At 45.1% G+C, this 25,338-nt stretch overlaps 1 protein-coding gene and 2 non-coding genes across 3 annotated transcripts in view; all 3 read left to right on the top strand.

Annotated features, from left to right (window-relative positions):
• CHD4 (chromodomain helicase DNA binding protein 4) overlaps window positions 1–22,582 on the top strand; it is a 55,454-nt gene extending 32,872 nt beyond the window's left edge. Inside the window, 22 exon segments of the mRNA XM_077467113.1 lie at window positions 586–759; window positions 841–982; window positions 1,069–1,200; window positions 1,742–1,859; window positions 2,600–2,724; window positions 3,387–3,624; window positions 3,714–3,889; window positions 3,988–4,168; window positions 4,307–4,393; window positions 4,521–4,609; window positions 4,714–4,847; window positions 6,357–6,501; window positions 7,263–7,428; window positions 8,085–8,170; window positions 8,799–8,973; window positions 9,798–9,845; window positions 9,926–10,051; window positions 11,416–11,524; window positions 13,289–13,421; window positions 20,333–20,528; window positions 21,748–21,911; window positions 22,009–22,582. Coding sequence (XP_077323239.1) covers window positions 586–759; window positions 841–982; window positions 1,069–1,200; window positions 1,742–1,859; window positions 2,600–2,724; window positions 3,387–3,624; window positions 3,714–3,889; window positions 3,988–4,168; window positions 4,307–4,393; window positions 4,521–4,609; window positions 4,714–4,847; window positions 6,357–6,501; window positions 7,263–7,428; window positions 8,085–8,170; window positions 8,799–8,973; window positions 9,798–9,845; window positions 9,926–10,051; window positions 11,416–11,524; window positions 13,289–13,421; window positions 20,333–20,528; window positions 21,748–21,911; window positions 22,009–22,023 — 2,959 coding nt within the window. The 3' untranslated portion in view covers window positions 22,024–22,582.
• LOC143956999 (small Cajal body-specific RNA 11) lies at window positions 7,707–7,843 on the top strand. Its single transcript, XR_013270040.1, has one exon.
• Window positions 14,680–14,816, top strand: LOC143957000 (small Cajal body-specific RNA 11). The gene has a single exon (XR_013270041.1).
• Window positions 22,583–25,338: the final 2,756 nt, after the last annotated feature.

Genomic DNA, 25,338 nt, shown 5'->3' with positions numbered 1-25,338 from the left:
TGAAGGGTAGACTAAAGACACTGGTGTGGAAGAATGTAATCTGGGGCTTGGGTGTGTTATAGTGCAAACATTTTATTCATACTTCTTTTTTTTTATTTTTTTTTCCCAATTTTAATTCAAGTCCCTTGGCTTAACCACTTCTCCAGCTTCAGAAGGTTTTTTACCCCCTTCATCACCAGGCCATTTTGTTATACGGCACTGTGCTTTAACTGACAAGTGCGCGGTCGTGTGATGTTGTACCCAAATAAAATTGTCCTTTTCCCCAAATGGAGCTTTCTTTTGGTGGCATTTGATCACCTCCCTTTTTTTTTTTTTTTTTTTTTTTTTATTGCGAAGAGAAAATTTTGGAAAATATATATATTTTTTTTTTTTTTTTTTTTTTTTTCTGCTATAAAACATCCAGTAAAACGAATTCCTCAATTTAGGTCAATATGTATTCTGCTACATGGTTTTTGGTTAAAAATAAATAAATAAAAAAATCCCTAAGTGTATAGATTTAGAAGTAATTAGCGGTTTGACTTGGTTTGCCATTGGCACATATTTCCTTAGGATATGTGTAACATCGTTTTTGTTCTTTTTCTATAGCAACTTGGAGGGCTTCTTGGAGGAATTTGCCGACATTGCCAAGGAAGATCAAATTAAGAAACTTCATGACATGCTGGGTCCTCACATGTTGAGAAGATTGAAGGCTGACGTCTTCAAGAATATGCCCTCTAAGACGGAGCTGATTGTGCGTGTGGAGCTGAGCCCCATGCAGAAGTAAGCAGTCATGCAATATCTTGGTAGTCGGTGGTCTCTGAGCCGGTTCAGCTGTTTTTAACACTCTTTCTACAATTACAGGAAATACTACAAGTTTATCCTCACTAGAAACTTTGAGGCTCTGAATACCCGAGGAGGTGGTAACCAAGTGTCTCTGCTCAACGTGGTGATGGATCTGAAGAAATGCTGCAACCATCCTTACCTCTTCCCAGTGGCTGCTATGGTAAGTCTTTTTATATACAGAGGTCTTGGGTAGAGAGAGACCTGCGTTGTTTGACAATTTACTGATTCCAATTCTGTATTTTACAGGAAGCTCCAAAGATGCCGAATGGAATGTATGATGGCGGCGCTCTCATCAAAGGAGCCGGAAAGCTGCTGCTGCTACAAAAGATGCTGAGAAATCTGAAGGATAACGGACACAGAGTGCTCATCTTTTCTCAGGTTAGATGTTCCTTGCTGCATGCAAGGGAAATGCATTTCTTGTTAGTGAAGCTAAATGCTCTTTTTCAGTCTGGGCAGACTCCGTGAAGTGGATCTGCCAGCTCAGCGGGGGGATCTCTACAGATCCCTGCCGACCAGGCGGGTCACCGGTCAGTGTCTGCTTCTGCTGATGAGCGGACACAGCCTGCTGTCCTCTATGGGGTGGTCGGATGGAAAATCATTGAGCTTGAGTGGTTGACTGCCTACAATGTGTAGCTGCTGACTTTTTTTAATAATCAGACACTCGCCTGTCCAGGGTTGCAGCCTCTCGAACATCACTCCTCTCCTTCTCTCTGTAGCGCCGGAATTCTGCATTGCTCAATTTTTGTATTTGGTAAAAACTCGGTTGAATCACAAATATTAGCATGCCAAATATTAATTGACCATTTTTGGTTTCAGTTATTTTCCTCTGTAAATGTTGTGTTTAAGGAAACGATCGTCATTTTAGTGCCAGTATTCGGGGGTTACTGCAGTGTGTTTGACCTTCCTTGTCTCTCATCAGATGACCAAGATGTTGGACTTGCTGGAAGACTTCATGGAGCACGAGGGGTATAAATATGAGAGAATAGATGGTGGAATTACTGGAAACATGCGTCAGGAGGCCATCGATCGCTTTAATGGTTAGTATACTGTCTAAATCTTTTCATCTTGCCAGAATCAGAACGTGGCAGTTACATAGTTGGGTTTGAAAAACAAAGCGGTAGTCCATCTAATTCAACCAAAAAAATAAACACTAGTCACATAGAGTATTTTAAGGCATGCATCCAGGGTGGTGTTTTTTTTTTTTTTTTTTTTTATTTTTTTTTTTTTTTTTTGACCATCTACTGTGCTGGCCAGAACTAGTTCCTGAGGGAGTCTGTTCCACATTTTTACAGCTCTTACTGTAAAGAAGCCTTTCCGTATGTGGAGGTTAAATCTCTTCTCCAGACGTAAACGGTGCCACCTTGTCCTCTGTAATAACCTGAATAATTCAATACAAAATGTTGCCCATATAGTCAACTTGGTGTTTAATACATGACGCTCAGATCCCCCCCCCTTTTTATAATAAAAATTTTTTTTTTACACATGGTGATCACATCCAGCCTTATCTATTTTATTCATGGCAATCACCCCCCCCCCCCCCCCCCCCAATATATGTATACATGGCGATCATATCCCTTTTTTATATTTTTATACATGGTGATATATTCTCTCCCATCTCCTCTATTCAAGCTCCGTTCAGCTGCTCTGTCCTCCTAGCTTGGCTCCTCCATGCCTATGAGTCTGGTTTGGTTGCCATGTGGTCTGTATTTAATCGCAATGCTCATGTTCTATCACTCTATCCCTGATGTATTCTTGTATTTTTCATGTGTTTTCATAGCTCCCGGTGCTCAGCAGTTTTGTTTCCTTCTGTCCACTCGTGCTGGAGGTTTGGGAATTAACCTTGCCACGGCCGATACTGTAGTCATCTATGACTCTGATTGGAACCCTCACAACGATATTCAGGTAAGAAATGCTCTCCACCCCCCCCCCCCCCATGTGAGCACAAAGCTTTCAGATGTGAAAAATGGAGAAGTCTACAGAGGTGGTAGGCACCTCATTAGACTTAAAATCGTGGTATGCCTGCAGTTTTTACAAAGTAGCCAAATTCCTGGAATTTAAGTTATGGTCCAGTATTGAGAAATGTATGATTGGTCCTCGTGCATCTACCATTCTGATGAAATGGTAAATGCCAGCTTTTTAAAGACCTTGGGCATTTTTGATTCATATTGTGTTCTTTGTCAGTGGTCTCCAAACTGCAGCCAGGGGGCCAGATGCGGCCCTTTGCTTGCTTGCTTTGATCTGGTCCTTGGTGCACTATATTTCGATGCTCTGATGCCAACAGTGGGGCATATTTTCCCTTCATTGGTGCTATTTTCTCCCGGTGAGCGAAGGGGCGCTGTTTCTGCCAATGGGCAAAAACCTTTTACAAGGGCCACAGTCTGCCCCCCTTAAATCTAAAGGACAGTAAACTGGCCCTTTGTTTCGAAAGTCTGGATACCACTGGTCTGTGTTTGTATTGTGTTTAAATGTAATATTTATAGGGACCCTGTCATCTTGCCCATGAGCTAGAAGATCTATTCTTTATCTCTCACATCTCGCTAACCCTGCCCTTTTTTTTCCACCAGGCTTTCAGCAGAGCTCATCGTATTGGACAGAACAGGAAGGTCATGATCTATCGGTTTGTCACTCGTGCCTCCGTAGAAGAGAGGATTACTCAGGTAGCAAAGAAAAAGATGATGCTGACCCACTTGGTCGTAAGGCCGGGTCTCGGCTCCAAAACTGGGTCAATGTCCAAGCAGGAGCTGGACGATATCTTGAAGTTTGGTACTGAAGAGCTCTTTAAAGATGAGGCAACAGAAGGTGGTAAGTCATGTTAGACGATCCATAGAAGAAGCTGATAACTGGCAACTTGTACCATGCAGGCCATATAACGCCTTTTGTGTCGTCCATAGGTGAGAACAAGGAGGGAGAAGACCTCAGTGTTATCCACTATGATGACAGAGCCATTGATAAACTACTGGACAGGAACCAAGATCATCAAACAGAGGACACTGAGATCCAAGGAATGAACGAATATCTGAGCTCCTTTAAGGTGGCGCAGTATGTCGTCAGAGATGAAGAGCTGGCCGTGAGTAACCAGTTATACGTTTTCATAATTGGGGTTTGGGGGGGGGGGGGCGCCTAAGTCTCGGATAGCCATTTACAACTTTCTGGTCCCTCGCTCAGGATGAAGAGGAGGTTGTCCGTGAGATCATCAAGCAGGAAGAGAGCGTGGATCCAGACTATTGGGAGAAACTTCTCCGGCATCATTATGAGCAGCAGCAGGAGGACCTGGCCCGAAACCTGGGCAAAGGAAAGCGTATTCGAAAACAAGTCAATTATAATGATGGCAGCCAGGAGGACAGAGGTGAGAAGCGGGCCCACAGAGGTGAGAAGCAGGCCCACCCATACCACGGAGATCGTTTTGGTCCTCGGGTGTTAAATGTGTTTCCTTTTTTTTTTAATGTTTCAATTTTAATGACGTTTATGTTTTTATGATTTTTAGATTGGCAGGATGATCAGTCTGATAACCAGTCTGATTATTCTGTGGCTTCAGAAGAAGGCGATGAAGACTTTGATGAGCGATCAGAAGGTGAGTGAGTGTTGTGTTTTTTTTTTTTTTTTTTTTTTTTTTTGTTACACCATTTTGCGCTGGTGCTTTTTTGCAGCGTATCCATCCTGTCCAATGTTTTTTCCTGACACGTCTCTTCCGCTCACAGCTGCTCGCCGGCCCAACAGGAAAGGCTTGAGAAATGACAAGGACAAACCACTCCCACCACTACTGGCTCGTGTGGGAGGCAATATCGAGGTACGGGCAGATCCCGGGGACTTCCCAGGAATTGTTAGATTGCATTCTGGAAATAAGCTCCATAGGAGCCATGAGCTAACGCCGCAATATTTCTGTCTTTTCAGGTATTGGGATTCAATGCCAGACAAAGAAAGGCCTTCTTGAATGCCATTATGCGCTATGGAATGCCCCCTCAGGATGCCTTTACCACCCAGTGGCTTGTAAGAGACCTACGTGGCAAATCCGAGAAGGAGTTTAAGTAAGGATCTTTTTTTTTTTTTTTTTTTTTTTTAGCAAATTACTATGTTAATTTTAACCATTTACAGACCGTCAGTACTTTGAAGAGAAATATCGTTGTTATGGCAGCAGCACTTCAGTGGGCGGTTTGCTACAAGATAAAAGTGGATTCGCCGCAAGATCACTTTTTATCGGCGGTGCCCTCCACTGCTTTTTCTATTGCAAGGGAAGTTTACATTCCTTGTAATAGAAATAAGTGACACAATTTTTTTTATTTATTTTTTTTGTTTTTTTTTTAGAACAGTGTAAAAATGTAAATTAAAAAAAATATATAAATAAAAAAAAAAATATATATATATATATATATATATATATATATATATATATATATATATATATATATATATAAATTTTTTTTTTTTTTTTTAAACTCGCCACACTCACGTGCAGAAGTAAGCAAACACCTCAGTTTTCTGTGATGTCAGTCCTTCTCCCAGCTGAGTTTCAAAGTTCTGACTTCCTGTTTCCTTCCCAGTCCTGATGCTACAAGTTCCATGATCATTTGAGCCTCTGTAGATTCAGGCTGGGCTATGGGAGTGACTTGTAGCATTTTAGGGAGTTGACTTGGTCCGGATGTTTCTGGGCCTTCATGTGGGTGGGTGAAAACCCCCTCTGGTGTCGTCCGCCCCCTGCGGTGTCATTCCTGTCTTGCAAAACATGCAAGACTGCAGCGGAAGGGCTATGGGAGGGTATTGGTAAGATGTTTCCTTCATATGTAAATCAGTTCACAGGGGGCAGCGATCTGAGGGGTGGAACTCGTATGGGGTGGTGCATATTTATCTGGGCAGGATTGAATTCTAATTGTGATCCATTCCATCCTGCCCAGCAGCAGCACAGAACAGGCTGTGTGTGTGTGTGTGTGTGTTTCCTCGAATAATTCTTTGAGTTGGGAGGTGTAGGTGTGATTGGGCAGCACTGAATGCTAATTAAAATGTAATTCCACCCAACATCAGAGCTGTGAAGGGAGTTGTATCATTTGCAGAATTTGAAAGATTACAGAGGAGCATTGAAGACTCTAGCTCCTGCAGGAAGGGGCTGTGGAAGAGACCGTTTATCAGCAGGATATACAGAGTGTCACATGACGCCAAGACACAACTAAACTCAGATTATCGGGGGGGATCTGCATGTGAAGGAATGTACCTTGAACTAGATTGTAGTTCTTATATATTACATGCAGAACAGAGGTCTGATCTATACTGGGATTTAAGTTCTGCAAAAATACTCCTCCTGTCCAAGGATCCAACACTGAGAGTTTCCACGGTCTTCAACCGGGCCAGTCTTTCCGCTCCCTCTTGCTGGCATATTGACTGGGAAGCTGGCTGTGACGGCTTTCGGACTTGGTTCTCTATACCTCTTATGGAAGCTATGCATAGCATTATGTAACTAAAGATCAATCTTGGTGACTGTTCTTATCTGTCTTGGTAATAGGATATATATTATTCTAAGTCCTCCATTATTTTCCTTTCCTCAGGGCATATGTGTCATTATTCATGCGTCATCTCTGTGAACCCGGAGCAGACGGGGCGGAGACATTTGCCGACGGAGTCCCAAGAGAAGGTCTATCCCGCCAACATGTGCTAACCAGGATTGGCGTTATGTCTCTTATTCGGAAGAAGGTCAGTGTCTCCTGTGTGCATTTTTTATAGTTTGAATAAAGGACAAAATCCTAATGCCTCTGTGATGGATTCTTAAAGCTGAGCTAAACCCTTCTATCCTTTCAGCCAAGGAAGCCGCCATCTTGGCCTCCTGTTTGATCTGCAACTGTCGAAATGCTGCACTTGTGGTCCGCTATGATTGCAGCCATTTGATTGTGTTTTTGGTTGAGAGCACAAGCCAATGTAACAGCATATAACCTGGCATGCTGGGGATGGAAATTTTTTATTTTTTTAACACATGTTCACATAGGTGCAATGCCGGTAATGGAACCGTTCAAACTGTTGCAGCGCCAACTTTGTGGTTGCGGCACCAATTTGAAAAGGTAGTTGCTGCACCATTTTTGGCAAAGTCAGGTGCGACTTGCAGAGATGTGAAGTCACACAGATGTCTGCCAAGTTGCTCTGACATGCGGCTTTTGAATCTCGTGAAGTTGCGCGATTTCCAAGCCGAATTCAATGTGAACCAGGGCTGAAACCTATATTGATTGGGTTTAGTTCTGCTTTAACAAAAGCATGTTAGTAACTATAACCGTCATCATTCATGGCAGTTTTGGGAAACCAATAATTTAGCTCAGCTTTTTAAATGGTGTTAAAAAACAAAAAAAAACAAACACTTAGATTCAAATATTTGCAAGCAGAGGAGATTTATCACTTTTTTACCTCTCATGCAAAATGGAGATGTGGCTGTTCTCTTACATTATATGCTTTTCATTTTCCTACAGGTTCAGGAGTTTGAGCACGTGAATGGGCGCTGGAGTATGCCGGAGCTGGCAGAAGCGGAGGAGAACAAGAAGAATTCACCTGCCGATTCTCCATCACCCAAAACTCCCACCCCATCTACACCGGGGGATACGCAGCCCAATACACCAGCCCCAACCCCTGCGACTGGTGAGCTAGATGTGTGTGTGTGTGTGTGTGTGTGTGTTGTATATCTTTTGCTTCTCCAGTGCTTCCTGCTGTAAAATGAGCATGTTGCTTTGCCTGGGAATTTCCATCTAACATGCACAGGAAAGAAAAATGGTCGCTATGGGCTCCTCACTACAAATAGACCGTGGCGCGCCACACCCCCCCCCCCCCCCCCCCAATCCTGTCTTCACCACCAATGTGGTGGCTCCCCCCCCCCCCCCCGTCCAGTCTCCACCGCCATTGTGGTGGGACCCCCTTCCCTGTCCAGTCTTCATCGCAGACGCCCCTCTTCAGGTCATGATTTGTGGGAAGCAATGGCTGGACATACAGTAAACCTGTCTGTTTAGGAGGGCCGCACACAGTAAAGTGCTCTCCCTTAAAGGCTCGACAGGACATGGCTACCTCATTTAGGAAGGCAAGGTGCAGAAATCCATAGCTTTGCTGTGAATTAAGCCATGTTTGCCTTAGATTGTAAGCTCTTTGAGGGCAGGGACTGATGTGAATGTACAGTAAATACTGTCTGTAAAGCTCTGCTTAAATTGACAGCGCTATAAGTACCTGTAATGTTTGGGGTGAGAGCAACTTTTTTTTTTTTTTGTTTAGTATTTTTAAGTGGATCTATTCTGTCATCTCTGTAGATGAGCCTCCAAAGTCTGAAGAGAATGCTGCAAAGGAAGAGACCCCACCAGAAACCGAAACAAAACCCCCAGAGGAGAATACAGAGGTGAGTCCATCATTGGTGTTGCCTCTTTAAAGAGACCCATTTTAATAAAGCGCAGCTTGCTGCTGCAATGTAATATTACTCTGCAGAAGTATACCATGCGATTCGGCCCAAAAATCAGAGCAAGAAATGTCCCCGGCACGCCATGGATCTCCAGAACGGGTCTAAAGCCATCTTCAGTGATCACATCATTACAGCAAATGGCAACATTTCGGAGCCCCACCTTTACATTGTTGCATGCCTGATGAAGGAAATGTTGCCATTTGCTGTAATGGATCCGTTCTGGAGATCTATGGTGTGCTGGTGACATTTCTTGCACACTGTCCAGTTCCAGCCGGTGGTCACTTCAGCACCCGCTTGTACACAGTGACCGTGTATGGCGGGTTGGATTTGGGCAGAAAATCTGCACCACTTGCTATGTTTTTATTATGAGACTATCAGGCTGCCCACTTACAGCCTGGCATTTGCAGACTTGGAGGTTCTTCAGTCGGTAGGAAGAAAATTTGAAGTCTGCGGTTTCAAATACTGTAGCTGCTGTGTTTTTTTAGTAAAAGGATATCGTTAAATTTATTCATGACTGTCGGTGATGGACTTTCATTCATGGCTTTGGTGTTGCCTCTTGTTTGTTTAGCAGACCACCCAGCCTGCTGCTGCAGCCGCTACACCCGCACCACCAACAGCCACAGCAACCTCAACAGAGAACCGATCTCCCGCTGCCCCGGCAGAGGCAAAACCGGAGGAGGCGGAGAAAGAAGAGAAGCCTCCTGCAGCAGAGTCAATGGAAACCGAGACCCAGACTCCGAAGGGTGAGGAAGTTCTTCAGTTTATTATAGATTTGGGATAGGAAACTTGCAGATGCTAGAGCAGTAAATCTGATTTTCTGTATGGTCCCAATCAAATTGCAATTCCCAAGGGTCTAGAGCAGTGATGGTGAACCTCGGCACGCCAGATGTTTTGGAACTAAATTTCCCATGATGCTCAACTACACTGCAGAATGCATTAGCATCATGGGAAATGTAGTTCCAAAACATCTTGGGTGCCAAGGTTTGCCGTCACTGGTCTAGGGAATAGCTTTTTAGCTTGGTGACCTAATGGGTAAGACATCCACGTTTTTTTCTTTCAATGGATCGCTTCAAACGCTAGTATATTTCCATATAAACTACATGGTGGCACCAGCTAAGTGCAGCATCAATGGGTTTGTTAGGATTATGAAGCCAAATGCAAACTTACCGTTTTGAGATGGAAGCTCTGAAATGTGTAACCATAGCAGCCAGCCCCAGGTGTGACGTCACATCCTGCCCTGTGTTTCAGTGGCTCTCCTCACTTCCTGGAACATTGAACTCTGTTTCCTCGCTGACACCACGCTGTTGTCACAAGCAGCTCTTCGGTGGGTGGCTTCCATCCAGTGTGGCATGGTTGCAGATAAGCTCTTTGATTTGATAATTCTGGGAGTTTACACTTTTTAATAAACAACCCATTGATGCTGTACTTAGCTGGCGCCCCCTTGTGTTCCTTTTTTTTATTTTTTATTTTTATTTTTTGAAAGGCCTAAGGGCATCCTTGACTTCAGTGACGTCAAGGTTGTGAATGTCCTCCATGTTTCTGGTCTAAGCTTTCATTTTTCTTCCAGCAGAGGCAGATAAATCGGACGATGTCATCACTATAGACGATAAGAAAGGTGAGTCTCCTCTACACTGGCTGCTGCTCTGCCTTGTGACTTGGGCCAAATCACTGATCACCGCCTGCTTCCTTCTCCAGATGATGTCCCACCACCCGTCCCATTGCAAAATGGAGAGACCCCCAAAGAAGCTGCGGAGGAGAAAAAGAAAGTCGTTGCCACGAAGCAGAGATTCATGTTCAACATTGCGGATGGCGGCTTCACAGGTGAGAATTCTGCAATGTTCAGGAGTTTACGGGCGAGGTCTAATAAATAGTTTTAAGGGAAACTTAACCCCTTAGAGCCGGCGCCTGCTGACCCTTCAAGACACAGATATGCAATTAGCGGACCTCCAGCTGTTGCAGAACTACAACTCCCATGAGGCATGGCAAGACTGACGGCCACAAGCATGACGCCCAGAGGCATGATGGGACTTGTAGCTTTGTAACAGCTGGAGGTCCGCCAATTGCATATCCCTGCTTTAAGGGCTTTAGAATGTCGGGGTATGGGGCTTGTGGTCATGTGATTACCATTATTGGCAGTCACATGATCTGCTCCCGATCGCAAGCAGCGAATGGGAGCTTTTCAGTTGGCTTGGTGGTAACTGCCAGAAGTGCGCAGGGTGCGCAAGCACAGGCTACGTATTTGCGAGTGCTTGGAGCAAAGAGGTCAAACAATGTTTAACAGTTGAGTTTAATACCGGTCACTTTCACCCCCTTCCTGCCCAGGCCAATTCTCAGCTTTTCAGCGCTCTCACACTTTGAATGACAATTGCACGGTCATGTAACACTGTACACATGACTTTTTATTTTATTTTTTATCCTCACACAAATAGAGCTTTCTTTTGTTCTTTTGGTGGTGTTGATCACCACTGGGGGGGGGGTTATTTTCTGCGCTACAAATAAAGACCAATTTTTTAAGTTTCTCCGTTTTTTTTTGTTAAACTTTGTACGTTTTCTGCTTCACTGGTGAGGTGGTCTCCAGTGGGTGGGCACTGGTGAGGTGATCTCCAGTGGTAGTCTGCTATTGGTCAGCACTGATTATCAGCACAGGTCTTGCAGACTACAAAGGCTATTTGCTGCACACTGGTAAAGTCCAAGGTATCCATGAGAAAGGAAAGTTTGGAGGATGATGAACAAAACTTTGGTTTATATGGAAGCAAGTTTTGTTCATTTATCTTCCAACTTTGTTTCTCGTGGATACCCTTGCCTTCACCAGTGCGCAGCTTCAAGCCTTTGCATTTGTTCTGGATCTCCGTTCCTCCAGTGGATTGCATGCAGTATGGGGCTGGGTCAATAGGCTGCATGTTACTACATACAAATTCTAGCCCCTTCTGTGGTTGAGCTCTTTGGGTCTGTTGTGTATTTTTTAGTTTTTGCAGACTTTGTAGTTCTGCTTTTTAAGACCTGCTTCTTCGGTGTTTGAATTTCTGGGCTTTCTCGGGAAGCATGCCACTTGCTGGTAATTCTAGTTAGAAAATGCCCACTGTAGTCATCATGTGTTTTTTAATATCTTAATGGTTAGAGAGCCTTCCAGCCCATAGACTTAAAATCCATGAATACTCACTTTGCTGTCTCTCCCTCTCCTACAGAGCTGCACTCGTTATGGCAAAATGAAGAGAGAGCGGCAACTGTGACCAAGAAGACTAATGAGATCTGGCACAGGCGACACGATTACTGGCTGCTTTCTGGCATTATAACGTATCCTTTTACAAAACCAGAGAAGAACTCATCGAATGTCTGTGTGTGACTCCCAGGATCATGCTTGAATGAGAGGGAACGTGGGCTTAGAAGATCTCCAATCTACCAGAAAAGTGGTAGCTGGATTTAGCTGGGAGGCGGCAAGAGACGGATGACTTGTTTTAATGGTTGTGGCTTTGTGAATGGGATGAACATGTAGGTCGGGTGTCAAAACCTTTGGCCCTATAGCATACATGGTCACACAGAGGATGATGATTATTATCAGCTTATCTTTTTAGAGGCACTAAACTTGTGGTTTATTTTTATTAAAAAAAATTTCCTTGTGCTTTCAGCAAAGTAAAGATGCAGCAAAACTCACCTGAAGAGTGTCTTCGGGCCCTTTTCACATTGATATGTTTTTGCCATGGTCTTATTTGGTCTGAGTTGTGATATTTTCTTATGCATTTTAACTAAATAGTAGGTGCTGCGCAACCTGACATTTCATATGTCTGAGTGTGCGGTGCTCAGGAGGCTCCTGACATTTCATAGGTCTGGTGGCGAGTGTGCGGTGCTCAGGAGGCTCCTGACATTTCATATAGGTCTGGTGGCGAGTGTGCGGTGCTCAGGAGGCTCCTGACATTTCATATAGGTCTGGTGGTGAGTGTGCGGTGCTCAGGAGGCTCCTGACATTTCATAGGTCTGGTGGTGAGTGTGCGGTGCTCAGGAGGCTCCTGACATTTCATATAGGTCTGGTGGCGAGTGTGCGGTGCTCAGGAGGCTCCTGACATTTCATATAGGTCTGGTGGCGAGTGTGCGGTGCTCAGGAGGCTCCTGACATTTCATATAGGTCTGGTGGCGAGTGTGCGGTGCTCAGGAGGCTCCTGACATTTCATATAGGTCTGGTGGCGAGTGTGCGGTGCTCAGGAGGCTCCTGACATTTCATATAGGTCTGGTGGCGAGTGTGCGGTGCTCAGGAGGCTCCTGACATTTCATATAGGTCTGGTGGCGAGCGTGCGGTGCTCAGGAGGCTCCTGACATTTCATATAGGTCTGGTGGCGAGTGTGCGGTGCTCAGGAGGCTCCTGACATTTCATATAGGTCTGGTGGCGAGCGTGCGGCGCTCAGGAGGCTCCTGACATTTCATATAGGTCTGGTGGCGAGCGTGCGGCGCTCAGGAGGCTCCTGACATTTCATATAGGTCTGGTGGCGAGTGTGCGGTGCTCAGGAGGCTCCTGACATTTCATATAGGTCTGGTGGCGAGTGTGCGGTGCTCAGGAGGCTCCTGACATTTCATATAGGTCTGGTGGCGAGCGTGCGGTGCTCAGGAGGCTCCTGACATTTCATATAGGTCTGGTGGCGAGCGTGCGGTGCTCAGGAGGCTCCTGACATTTCATATAGGTCTGGTGGCGAGCGTGCGGCGCTCAGGAGGCTCCTGACATTTCATATAGGTCTGGTGGCGAGTGTGCGGTGCTCAGGAGGCTCCTGACATTTCATATAGGTCTGGTGGCGAGCGTGCGGCGCTCAGGAGGCTCCTGACATTTCATATAGGTCTGGTGGCGAGTGTGCGGTGCTCAGGAGGCTCCTGACATTTCATATAGGTCTGGTGGCGAGTGTGCCGCGTTTAGGAGGCTCCTGACAGTAGTAAGAAGCAACCTTAAAGTTGATGGGGGGGGGGGTTTTTTTTTTTTTTTTAACTAAGGGCGTTCTTCACAGATGATATTTAGTAAGTGATGGTATTTGATTTGTATCGCCTAAAGTAAAATGTTTTTTCCTGAGCTGTGATCAGACATGGCTATGCACGCTGGCAAGACATCCAGAACGACGTTCGATATGCCATTCTCAATGAACCCTTCAAGGGAGAGGTGAACAGAGGAAACTTCCTGGAAATAAAGAACAAGTTCCTGGCACGGCGATTCAAAGTAAGTCCCATAATAAGGCAAGAAGAAGATGGCAGCTCAGCATGACTTGATGTTTGTAAATCCAAAAAGTAAAAGTGCTGTAATGGACATAATGAATGTGTTTGCCGTTCAGAGGAGCAGAGGAAGTCCCCTTCCATTGATTGTAATAACAGCCAAGGTGCTGCTAAGCTGCATCAGTGGTTACAAATAAACCCGACTGTCTGCTCTAAAGAACAGTACTGGGGTGATGCCTGCAGCTGTAGGCATAACCCCGGTAAAAACCCCTTGAAGCAATAACTGTTGTTTTTTTTTTTTTTTTTTTTTTTCCGATTACTTAAAGTGAATATCGGCTGCAGCGATAATCGGTTGATCTATAACTTATAAATGAGCACAGATTGAATCGGCACATGCCCATAGATGCAAACCCTAAGAACTGTTACTCCTGCTACTTGCGTTTTTCTTCTGGTACTTTGTAATGGGGTGACCATTTTATTGATCGGCTTCTAATGCCCTGGTGGCGCCCCTTTATCTGGACTAGAGCACGGCTTGTTGGTCCCATTGTTGCTGTCCTACATCACAGCTGGCCATGTTTGCCTGGCAGTCTAGAAGCATTTGGCAGAGGAGACTTGAACTTGCCACCAGGAAGCCAACAGTGCGGCTTATTTACTAAAATTTGTCCAAAATCTGCTGCAGCTGTGCATAGAAACCAATCGGCTTCCAGGCTTTGTCAAAGATTAATTCTAACAAGATTAAAGAGGAGCTGCACCAAAAAAAAAAAAAAAAAATATTAAAAGCCAGCAGCTACTAATATTGCAGCTGCTGACTTTTAATAAAATCACTTACCTGTTCCAGCGGTGTCGGCGGCAGATGACGAGCGATCGCTCGTCTCGCTGCTGCCACCGCCGCCATCCTCTGTCAGGGAATCGGGAAGTGAAGCATGACGGCTTCACTGCCCAGTTCCCTACTGCGCATGCGCGAGTCGTGCTGGGCGTCTCTTATGGTCCCCCGCTGTGTCTCTGGAAAATGTGTGTTTCCCAGAGCACAACTGGGGGGGGGGGGGGGGTGCGTCTGCGGCGGTCTGGCCGGAAGTGGGTGCAATTACCTGGATTATCCAGGTAACTGCACCCCCCTCCCCCCCTGAAAGGTGCCGATTGTGGCACCGGAGGGGGGGAGGGATAAGATTAGCGGAACTTCCCCTTTAGGGTGAAGAACCGCTTTAAGTTAGAAGCTGATTGGCTGCACAAGATTTTACACTTGGTAAATCACCCCCCCCCCCCCCCAGTCCAGTCTTCATCGCAGACGCCCCTCTTCAATTCATGATTTGTGGGAAGCAATGGCTGGACGTACAGTAAACCTGTCTGTTTAGGAGGGCCGCACACAGTAAAGTGCTCTCCCTTAAAGGCTCGACAGGACATGGCTACCTCATTTAGGAATGCAAAGTGCAGAAATCCATAGCAAACCACTCTGGATTCTGCTGACTTTGCTGTAAATTGAGCCGTGTTTGCCTTTAGACTGTAAGCTCCTTGAGGGCAGGGACTGATGGCAGCGCTATAAGTACCTGTCTGTAATGTTTAGGTGAAGGCTATTTTAGTCGGCTTCCAGGTTTTATTGTCAAAGCCTAATTGAAGCTGAAGCTAGAAGCTGATTGGCTGCCATGCACAGCTGCATCAGATTTTGCACGCTCCAGTTCTAGTAAATCGAACCCAATGCTGGCAGCGTTCAAGATCAGCTGTGGCTTTGTCCCGCCTCCAGTCCTGGTCCTTGGCGCCATTTTATTCATGAAATTAATGGAATGCTCAGAGTGCCTGCCCTGCCTTTGCTCACCTCCTTCTGAAAACTCTTATGCTTAACCATTATCTGTATTGTGTTTTGTGTCAGGGCCATCTTGCTAGCATCATGGGCCCCTGGGAAAAGTAATACACTGGGGGACCCCCCCCTACCAGCCTGCACCCAATTTACGCACCAGCTCAAGAATTAAAGTATAAGTAGTTGATAGAATTAAGCATATATTAAAAAGAACAATGGGACTTTAAATGAGGAGATGACCTGGTGAGGTGTGCTGCCGCCATCCCTATCTAATTGAGAACCACGGAGAGGGGAATGGGACTTTAACCACTTCAGCTCCAGAGGGATTTACCCCTTTCCTGACCAGAGCATTTTTTTGCGATTCAGAGCTGCGTCGTTTTAACTGACAGTTGCGACGTTGCACCTAAACAAAATTTGTGTGTTTTTTTTTTTTTGTTTTTTTTTTTACATTTATTTCCCCCCCCAAGTAGATTTATTTTGGTTATTTAATCACCTTTTGTTTGTTTTTTTTTGCACTATAAACAGAGCGCCAATTTTGAAGAAAAAGCAATATTTACTTGCTATAAAAAAAAATTGCCAAAAAAAAATATATATATATATATATATATATATATATATATATATATATATATATATATATATATATATATATATATATATATATATATATATATATATATATATATATTTATATATATATTCTCAAATTTATTCCTCCATTTAGGCTATGTACATATTTTAGGTAAAAAAACAAATTGCAATAAGCGTAGATTTATTTGCACAAAAGTTATAGCATCTACAAAATAGGGGATAGATTTATAGCTTTTTTTTTTTTTTTTTTTTTTTTTTTTTTATTACTGGAGCATCTACCCTATTTATATTGCATCATGATTACCATTATATATTATACTATTGACATATACAATAAAACCTCTTTTTATACCTACGCGCTTCATTTTTAAAGTATTAAGCATATGTTTTTTTTTTTTTTTTTATATAAAAATACATTTTATGTCATAAATCAAAGCCTAATAAACACAGTATTGGGGAGGCACAAGGGCGCAGTACAGGTTCTGTGGCACTGCCCGGGACGCAACCATCCTGGAGACGGCTTGGTAAAAAGCGTGACTGTCCCAGTAAATCAGGGACAGTTGGCAAGTATAATGTAGTGCGAGATTATCATAGGGGTACCCGTGCATTTAAGACGGCCCTGTTTTTGAGTTACTGCCATTGGGGTAGTAAAGTTGGGGGAAGCCTGCTCTGCATTCTCATTCCTTTTTGGAGAGTTTGGAAATGGCAGTCACACTTATTTAACCAGTTGCCGACCGCCGCACGCCGATGTACGTCGGTACAATGGCACGGGCAGGCATAAGGACATACATGTACGTCCCTTGCCTCCCGCGGGTCGGGGGCCCGATCGGGCCCCCGCCCGGTGCCTGCGGCGGTCGGTATTCGTTCGGGAGCGATCCCGGACGAGGGGACGGCCATTCATTCATGGCCACCCCCTCGCGATCGCTCCCGACGAATAGAAATCCCCGGTGACATCACTTCCTCTCCTGTAATGTAAACACAGGAGAGGAAGTGATGTATTCTCTCCTCCGTGTCGGTATTTTTCGTTCCGACACGGAGGAGAGCGGATCAGTAAGTTGCACCAACACTCACACACACAGTAGAACATGCCAGGCACACTCACACCCCCCCTTTACCCCCCGATCACCCCCCCAATTACCCCTGCCCCCCAGTCACAGTGACACCAATGTCATTTTTTTTTTTTTTTTTTTTTTTTTTTTGCATTGGTGTCATTTGTGACTGTAATAACTGTTAGGGCAGTTAGAGTTAGCCCCCTTTAGTTCTAATGTACCCCCCTAACCCCCCCAATAAAGGTTTAACCCCGTGATCACCCCCCGTCGCCAGTGTCACTAAGGCTGGGTTCACATTGCAGCGGTTTATGAGAACGAATGTGATTCGCACCGCACTGCAGTGCAAATCACATCCGATCTCTGTGCGATTCGAGTTCAGCCATTCGCCGCACCCGCCACACCCGCCGCACCCGCCGCAAATTCGCACGGGACCCTTTTTTTGGCCCGCAGCAGAATCGGATCGCATGGGTGTTCACACCATGCGATCCGAGTTTGCAGATCGCACTGCGATATGCGAACTGATCTGGGGGTGTCAGTAACATTTCACTGACACTCCCAGCAGTTCCCATAGGGCAGTGTGAACTGCCGCCGGGAGGCATGCGATGCGGGAACCCGCCGCGGATTCGCGGCGTTTCCGCATCGCTCCAGTGTGAACCCAGCCTAATAAGCGATCATTTTTCTGATCGCCGTATTAGTGTCACAGGTGACGCTAGTTAGGCAGGTAGGTATTTAGGTTCGCCGCAGCTTTTTATAGCGCCAGGGACCCCCATATACTACCGCATAAAGCCCCCTGATTGCCCCCTAGTTAACCCTTTCACCAGTGATCACCATATAACTGTTACAGGTGACGCTGGTTGGTTAGTTCTTTTTTTATAGTTTCAGGGCACCCGCCATTTATTACCTAATAAAGGTTTAACCCCCTGATCACCCGGCGGGTGTCATTTGTGACTAATAACTGTTAGGGCAGTTAGGGTTAGCCCCCTTTAGTTCTAAGGTACCCCCCTAACCCCCCCAATAAAGGTTTAACCCCGTGATCACCCCCCGTCGCCAGTGTCACTAAGGCTGGGTTCACATTGCAGCGGTTTATGAGAACGGATGTGATTCGCACCGCACTGCAGTGCAAATCACATCCGATCTCTGTGCGATTCGAGTTCAGCCATTCGCCGCACCCGCCGCAAATTCGCACGGGACCCTTTTTTTGGCCCGCAGCAGAATCGGATCGCATGGGTGTTCACACCATGCGATCCGAGTTTGCAGATCGCACTGCGATATGCGAACTGATCTGGGGGTGTCAGTAACATTTCACTGACACTCCCAGCAGTTCGCATAGGGCAGTGTGAACTGCCGCCGGGAGGCATGCGATGCGGGAACCCGCCGCGCATTCGTGGCGTTCCCGCATCGCTCCAGTGTGAACCCAGCCTAATAAGCGATCGTTTTTCTGATCGCTGTATTAGTGTCACAGGTGACGCTAGTTAGGCAGGTAGGTATTTAGGTTCGCTGCAGCTTTTTATAGCGCCAGGGACCCCCATATACTACCGCATAAAGCCCCCTAATTGCCCCCTAGTTAACCCTTTCACCAGTGATCACCATATAACTGTTACAGGTGACGCTGGTTGGTTAGTTATTTTTTTTATAGTTTCAGGGCACCCGCCATTTATTACCTAGTCTCACTAGTGTACCCCTAAATTTAGGGGTGTCTACTTTCCAAAATGGGGTCATTTGGGGGGGTTTGTGCCATCTTGGCATTTTATGGCCTTCAAAACTGTAACGCCCTTAGAAAGCCTGAAGGCGGTGCTTGGTTTTCGGGGCCCCGTACGCGGCTAGGCTCCCAAAAAGTCCCACATATGTGGTATCCCCGTACTCAGGAGAAGCAGCAGAATTTATTTTGGGGTGTCATTTCACATATGCCCATGGCATGCGTGAGCAATATATCATTTAGTGACAACTTTGTGAAAAAAAAAAAAAAAAAGTTTGTAATTTTCCCGCAACTTGTGGCAAAATATAAAATATTCCATGGACTCAACATGCCTCTCAGCAAATAGCTTGGGGTGTCTACTTTCTAAAATGGGGTCATTTGTGGGGGTTTTGTGCCATCTTGGCATTTTATGGCCTTCAAAACTGTAATAGGTAGTGAGGAGTGAAATCAAAAAATTACGCCCTTAGAAAGCCTGAAGGCGGTGCTTGGTTTTCGGGGCCCCGTACGCGGCTAGGCTCCCAAAAAGTCCCACATATGTGGTATCCCCGTACTCAGGAGAAGCAGCAGAATTTATTTTGGGGTATCATTTCACATATGCCCATGGCATGCGTGAGCAATATATCATTTAGTGACAACTTTGTGAAAAAAAAAAAAAAAAAAAAAAAAGTTTGTAATTTTCCCGCAACTTGTGGCAAAATATAAAATATTCCATGAACTCAACATGCCTCTCAGCAAATAGCTTGGGGTGTCTACTTTCTAAAATGGGGTCATTTGTGGGGGTTTTGTGCCATCTTGGCATTTTATGGCCTTCAAAACTGTAATAGGTAGTGAGAAGTGAACTCAAAAATTTACGCCCTTAGAAAGCCTGAAGGCGGTGCTTGGTTTTCGGGGCCCCGTACGCGGCTAGGCTCCCAAAAAGTCCCACATATGTGGTATCCCCGTACTCAGGAGAAGCAGCAGAATTTATTTTGGGGTGTCATTTCACATACGCCCATAGCATGTGTGAGCAATATATCATTTAGTGACAACTTTGTGTAAAAAAAAAAAAAAAATTTTTTTTTTTGTCATTATTCAATCGCTTGAGCAAAAAAATAAAATATTCAATGGGCTCAACATGCCTCTTATCAATTTCCTTAGGGGGTCTACTTTCCAAAATGGGGGTCATTTGGGGGGGTTTTGTACTGCCCTGCCATTTTAGCACCTCAAGAAATGAGATAGGCAGTCGTAAACTAAAAGCTGCGTAAATTCCAGAAAACGTACCTTAGTTTGTAGATGTGACAACTTTTGCGCAAACCAATAAATATACAATTATTGACTTTTTTTTTACCAAAGACATGTGGCTGAATACATTTTGGCCTAAATGTATGACTAAAATTGAGTTTATTGGATTTTTCTAATAACAAAAAGTAGAAAATATCATTTTTTTCAAAATTTGCGGTCTTTTTACGTTTATATCGCAAAAAATAAAAATCGCAGAGGCAATCAAATACCATCAAAAGAAAGCTCTATTTGTGGGAAGAAAAGGACGCAAATTTTGTTTTGGGTACAACATTGCATGACCGCGCAATTACCAGTTAAAGCAGCGCAGTGCCAAAGTGTAAAAGACCTCTGGTCATTTACCAGCAAAATGGTCCGGTCTGAAAGTGGTTAACTTTCTTGAGCTTCTGCACTGACAGCTAATGAGGACTTTTGTCCCGCAGAACATTCAGATACAAGGGATTTCCTGTGGGCCGGTCTTTAGTCTTTATACAGGTTCTCACTGTTGTGTTTTATTTTTTCTCTCTCCACAGCTCTTAGAACAAGCACTTGTCATAGAAGAGCAGCTAAGAAGAGCCGCTTACCTGAACATGTCAGAAGACCCTTCCCACCCCTCCATGGCGCTGAACACCAGATTCGCAGAGGTGGAGTGTTTGGCGGAAAGTCATCAGCACTTATCTAAAGAGTCCATGGCGGGAAACAAGCCAGCAAATGCCGTTCTTCATAAAGGTAACTCTTGCATAGCAGTCTGTACATTTCAGCTGCTAATCTAAGCTCGCCTTCATCTTCTCCATCCCTCTCTATGGGACTGAAGCCTCGCGCTATATATACGGTCACAGCTAAATTCTTAAACCACTTGCCAACTAGGCAATTCTGACTTCTCTGCATGTACATTTATTTTTTATTTTTTTTGCTAGAGAATTCTTAACTCCTTCTTCTTTTTTTTTTTTGTTTTTTTTTGTGTGGAGACCATAGAGAATAAATAAGTTTTTTGTGTGGATTTTTTGGGATTTTTTGCGCAGCGGTTTTTTTCAAACGCAGTTTTTTTTTCTGGGGAAAAATGCACTTTTGCACAATGACTTTTGTTGCACACAAATACCCAGTTTTTTTTGTGATAACGGAAACAATGTTATGCTGCGTAAATGGATACCAAACCTGTCGTGCTTTAAAATCGCGTATGCCCCGTGGAATGGCGCCAAATGCCGTACTCACAGAAGCAAACGTATACAGAAGTCATCTCCACATATATGTAAACGGTGTTCGCAACACGCACACACGTGGCGTATCGCAGGGAACGTAATAGCGAGAGCAATAATTCTAGCATAGGAATTCTTCTAACTCTGAATTGGTAAGCCGCCCCCCCCCCCACTTGGATGGCCACCCTAGGCCACCAGGCAGCTGCCAACCAGTGCCAGTGAAAATGCCTAGCAGTTCCTCCAGTCATGCCTATCGGTGAAATCCAGTTCTGTCTTTCAATGCTCATTAGTGCCCATTGGTGCCGCCTTATCAGTGCCCATCTGTGAAGGAGAAAACTTACTCATTTACAAAACTTTATAAGAAAAATAACCTTTTTTTATTTTTTGTGCTAAAAAAAAAAAAAAAAAAGATCAAATGCCACCAAAAAGTTCTATTTCTGGGAACAAAAAAATAAAAATTTAGTTGGGCTACAGTGTTGCATGACCGCGCAATTTTCTATTTAAAAAGTGATAGCGCAAGTATGGCAGTTTGTCTCCATTCCATGAGTGTGACACGTTTGGTATCTATTTACTTGGCATAACAACTTTTTTTTATATTTCACATAAAATTTGGTTCTATATGGTTTTGTGTGTTGGGTTTATTTTTTTTATTTTTTTTTCTATTTTGAGATTGGACTGTGAAGGGCGGGGAATGTCCTGCTTGATGCACTTTAGTATTTTTTCTCATTTTGTCTCTCTCACTATACTGGTAGTACTTAAGCAGTTGGAGGAACTGTTAAGCGACATGAAGGCAGACGTCACCAGACTCCCCACCACCATTGCCCGAATCCCACCCGTGGCCGTTCGACTGCAGATGTCAGAGAGAAACATTTTGAGCCGACTGGCGAGCAGGACCGGAGAACCTCAACCCCAACAGGTCAGCTCCCCTCCCCCCCCCCCAGTACTTCAGAGTGACCCCATTTCTTTCCACAGAACCAATTTCTAACACTTTTTTTTTTCCCCCTTTGCAATAGATGGCTCAGCAATAATGAACACCCTCCTCTGGTCAGGAGGTCAGTGTCCACCCACCCCAAACATTCCCAACCAAGAGCAGAGGGCCCCGGGGGAAGAAAAGGGCATTGGACCGGTTCACCGAATAGTCATCCAGGGAGAAGACTCAGCAGAGCTGAACCCCACCCCCCCCCCCGGAACATTTTATTAAGAGGGTCACAGAAAAAATCCTGGTCCTGCAAGGGCGTCGCTGTGACCGCACAAAGCCTGGAGGCAGATCCTATGGTGCTGCTGCTTCGTAAATGGGGTTCACCCTCCTTCCCTTTTGGGGGAGGGGGGCGGGGTTCAGGGTTTCCATTGAATGCCCCAAAGGCCAGAAACTCGACTTGTGCACAGGAGCTGCTGCCTGGGTTAAGAAGGAAATACTTTGTTTTTGTTTTTTTTGTTTTGTTTTTGGTCTTTAATTTTATTTGCGCCAATCCCCTCACACTGCCCGAGGGGGGGGCAGGAGGGGTGTCAAACAGGACAGACACCCTACCTCCATCCTTTTTAATACAGAACGCGTTGTCGTATAATAAAAACACAAAATGCTATTGAGATGTTTCCTGACTCGTGTGTGCCCATGGGTGGGGAGGGTAGATGGCGTGGGGGCAAGTGAGGTGGTTGCTGGGGTAAGAATTCTAATGCCTTGAATATTTTTATTTTATTTTTGTTCTGAGGTCTATTAAAATGCGGTCCTCGCCTGCACTTGTTTTGTGTGCCAGTATAGTCTTGACTCCATCAGCTTCTGGCTAGTGATTCCTGGACACAATTCTTGGGGGGGGGGGGGGGGGTGTGTGTTGATTTATAAAAGTACCCCCAAGGAATACTAGGGACTTTTGAGGCAAGTAATCAACAATTGGGGGGGAAGATTTAAAGTGGTTGTAAACCCTCACAAACCACTTTTACCTACAGGTAAGCCTAGATCAGGGATATGCAATTAATGGACCTCCAGCTGTTGCTAAACTACAAGTCCCATCATGCCTCTGCCTCTGGGTGTCATGCTTGTGGCTCTGTCTTGCTATGCCTCATGGGAATTGTAGTTCTGCAACAGCTGGAGGTCCGCTCATTGCATATCCCTGGCCTAGATTAAGGCTTACCTGTAGGTCCAAGAAATATCTCCTAAACCTATACTGTTTATGAGATATTTACAAAGACAGGCACCGCTGTCTACGGCACGTAGGCGCACTGAGCATGCCGCTCATGTCGGCTCCCGTGCGCCATGCGCGGGAGTGACGTCATCGCGGCTCCAGCGAATCACAGCGCCGGAGCAGCGAGACCCGGAAGTCACTCCGGGATCCATGGCAGCGGCGAACATGAAGACGGAGGACCGCTACGGGGCTTCGTTATCGGGTAAGTTATTCATGATGAGCTAGTATGCATACTAGCTCATTATGCCTTTGCCTTGCAGGTTTCATTTAAAAAAAAAAAATATATAGCCTTTACTTCCTCTTTAAGTTTGTTATAAAAATATAGGTGCATACAGCACCAAAAAAATGATTTTGCATAAACCGATTCATATAGCAGACTTGGAAAAAGCAGATCCATCAGTACTGATCCCCCACATGTTCCTGGACCTCTGTAGAGTCCTTTCTTCAGGGGTATGTCATACGAGGCAACACTGCTGTGTTCTACAAAGAGGCAAAATTACATATAAAATTCATGTTCACAGTAAACGGGGGGATGAGCATCACTGAGGCAGAGTAAAAACATAAATACCAGTCACTTGGAAAAATAATAATAAAAACGCAAAGGAAATGGAGACTGATAAATGTGCGATCAATCGTGGAGGTGCAGGGAAATTGCAGATGTGTCAATCCTCCGACAAGGGCGGGACCAACGTTGGTGACAACCAATGAGCAGAAAAAGCCCACCCCCCCGCTAGTACCACTGAATTAGAGACCCAAAAGGTGTTGCTATGCAATAGTAGCGACCCCTAAAGGGGAGCAGGGGCCTTAACACAAAAATGAATATATTCAGAATGTTAAATGCCTGCAAGTGTGAGGAAACCTAGTGCATTGATGACCTGTACGGTTTAGGGGAAATTCCCCCCGCAATGTGCCTCTGACTGCAGCGGCGCAATGCACACAGGGGGATTCTCGGCTGAAAGTCCGGCAGACGCCGGACCCTGCCGGAAAAAAAGTCTCCCGTGCGCGGGAGTGACGATATCGCGGCTCCGGCCACTCGCAGCGCCGGAGCCTCAATACCCGGAAGACGCCCGAGGGAACATGTCGGCTCCCTCGGCGTGGATCGGACCAGATGTCAGGGGCCTCGTTCTAAGGTAAGTATTTCATAATGGGCTAGTAATGTGGTGCATACTAGCTCATTATGCCTTTTTCCCTCTAAATATTGTAGTTTGCAAGTAGGGCTGGGCAAATAGGACGGCCGCACACTGATACAACACCTTTTATTTAGAAAAATATTAATCCAAATTCAGTCCATATGGTACAGAGGCGGAGCTGAATAACTAACGCGTTTCACACCATATGTCGGCGCTTGGTCAAGCGGAACTTTTTTTTTTTTTTTTTTTATCAAGTTGTTAAAAAGGTAATGTTCTTTAGTAAGGATCATCCATTCCACATAAATTATGCAACCTAAATCGGTGGGGGTTGATTTACTAAAACTGGAGAGTGTAAAATCTGGTGCAGCTGTGCATGGGAGCCAATCAGCTTCTTCAATTTAAGCTTTCACAAAAGCCTGGGAACTGATTGGCTCCCATGCAGAGCTGCACCAGAATTTACAGTATCTAGTTACAGTAAATCGACCCCCAGTGTGTGCCTTCAGCATTGATCTGGCTCCTTTCTTGCTGGAGGCGGCCTTTTATTTTATTTTTATTTTTTTGAAGCCCTGAGCAGCAGACAATCTTGAGGATAGAAAAAAATAGAGCGCAACTGAGAATGTGCAGAGCAGGGTGTTGGCACAAGTCTGATCATTTAGAGGAGCCGGCTTAGTTCGCAGCATAGCTAGAGAACTGACTATGCTGTGTTTATGCTTAGTGTGGTCAGTTTTTATAGGAGGGGGGACTGGTAGGATCACCAGGGATTTCACATTGTAGGAAGAAATGCAAAGAGAACAGGATGCTGCATACCAGTACATGGGACAGCAGCTGCAATATGGGGGGGGGGGGGGGGTGTAATATTCTTTAAGGTATTCCAGACAAAAATGTATAAACCGGACCTGCGGAGATGGACACTTGGACTCCCTTGTTTTTATGTGTTGGGTTCAGGGTTTACCTACCTCACAAGTCACTTGCTTTGGAATAAGCATGCTGATTTGGAGGGTGTGAAGTTCTAGTCTGCATGAGTGTGCCAAGT

The sequence above is a fragment of the Lithobates pipiens genome, unplaced genomic scaffold (assembly GCF_037356315.1).
Source record: "Lithobates pipiens isolate NorthernLeopardFrog02 unplaced genomic scaffold, aLitPip1_a1.2 Scaffold_47, whole genome shotgun sequence".
NCBI classification, from domain to species: Eukaryota; Metazoa; Chordata; class Amphibia; order Anura; family Ranidae; genus Lithobates; species Lithobates pipiens.
The sequence above is the reverse complement of the archived record's forward strand: the minus strand, read 5'-3'. Positions and strand labels throughout refer to the sequence as shown.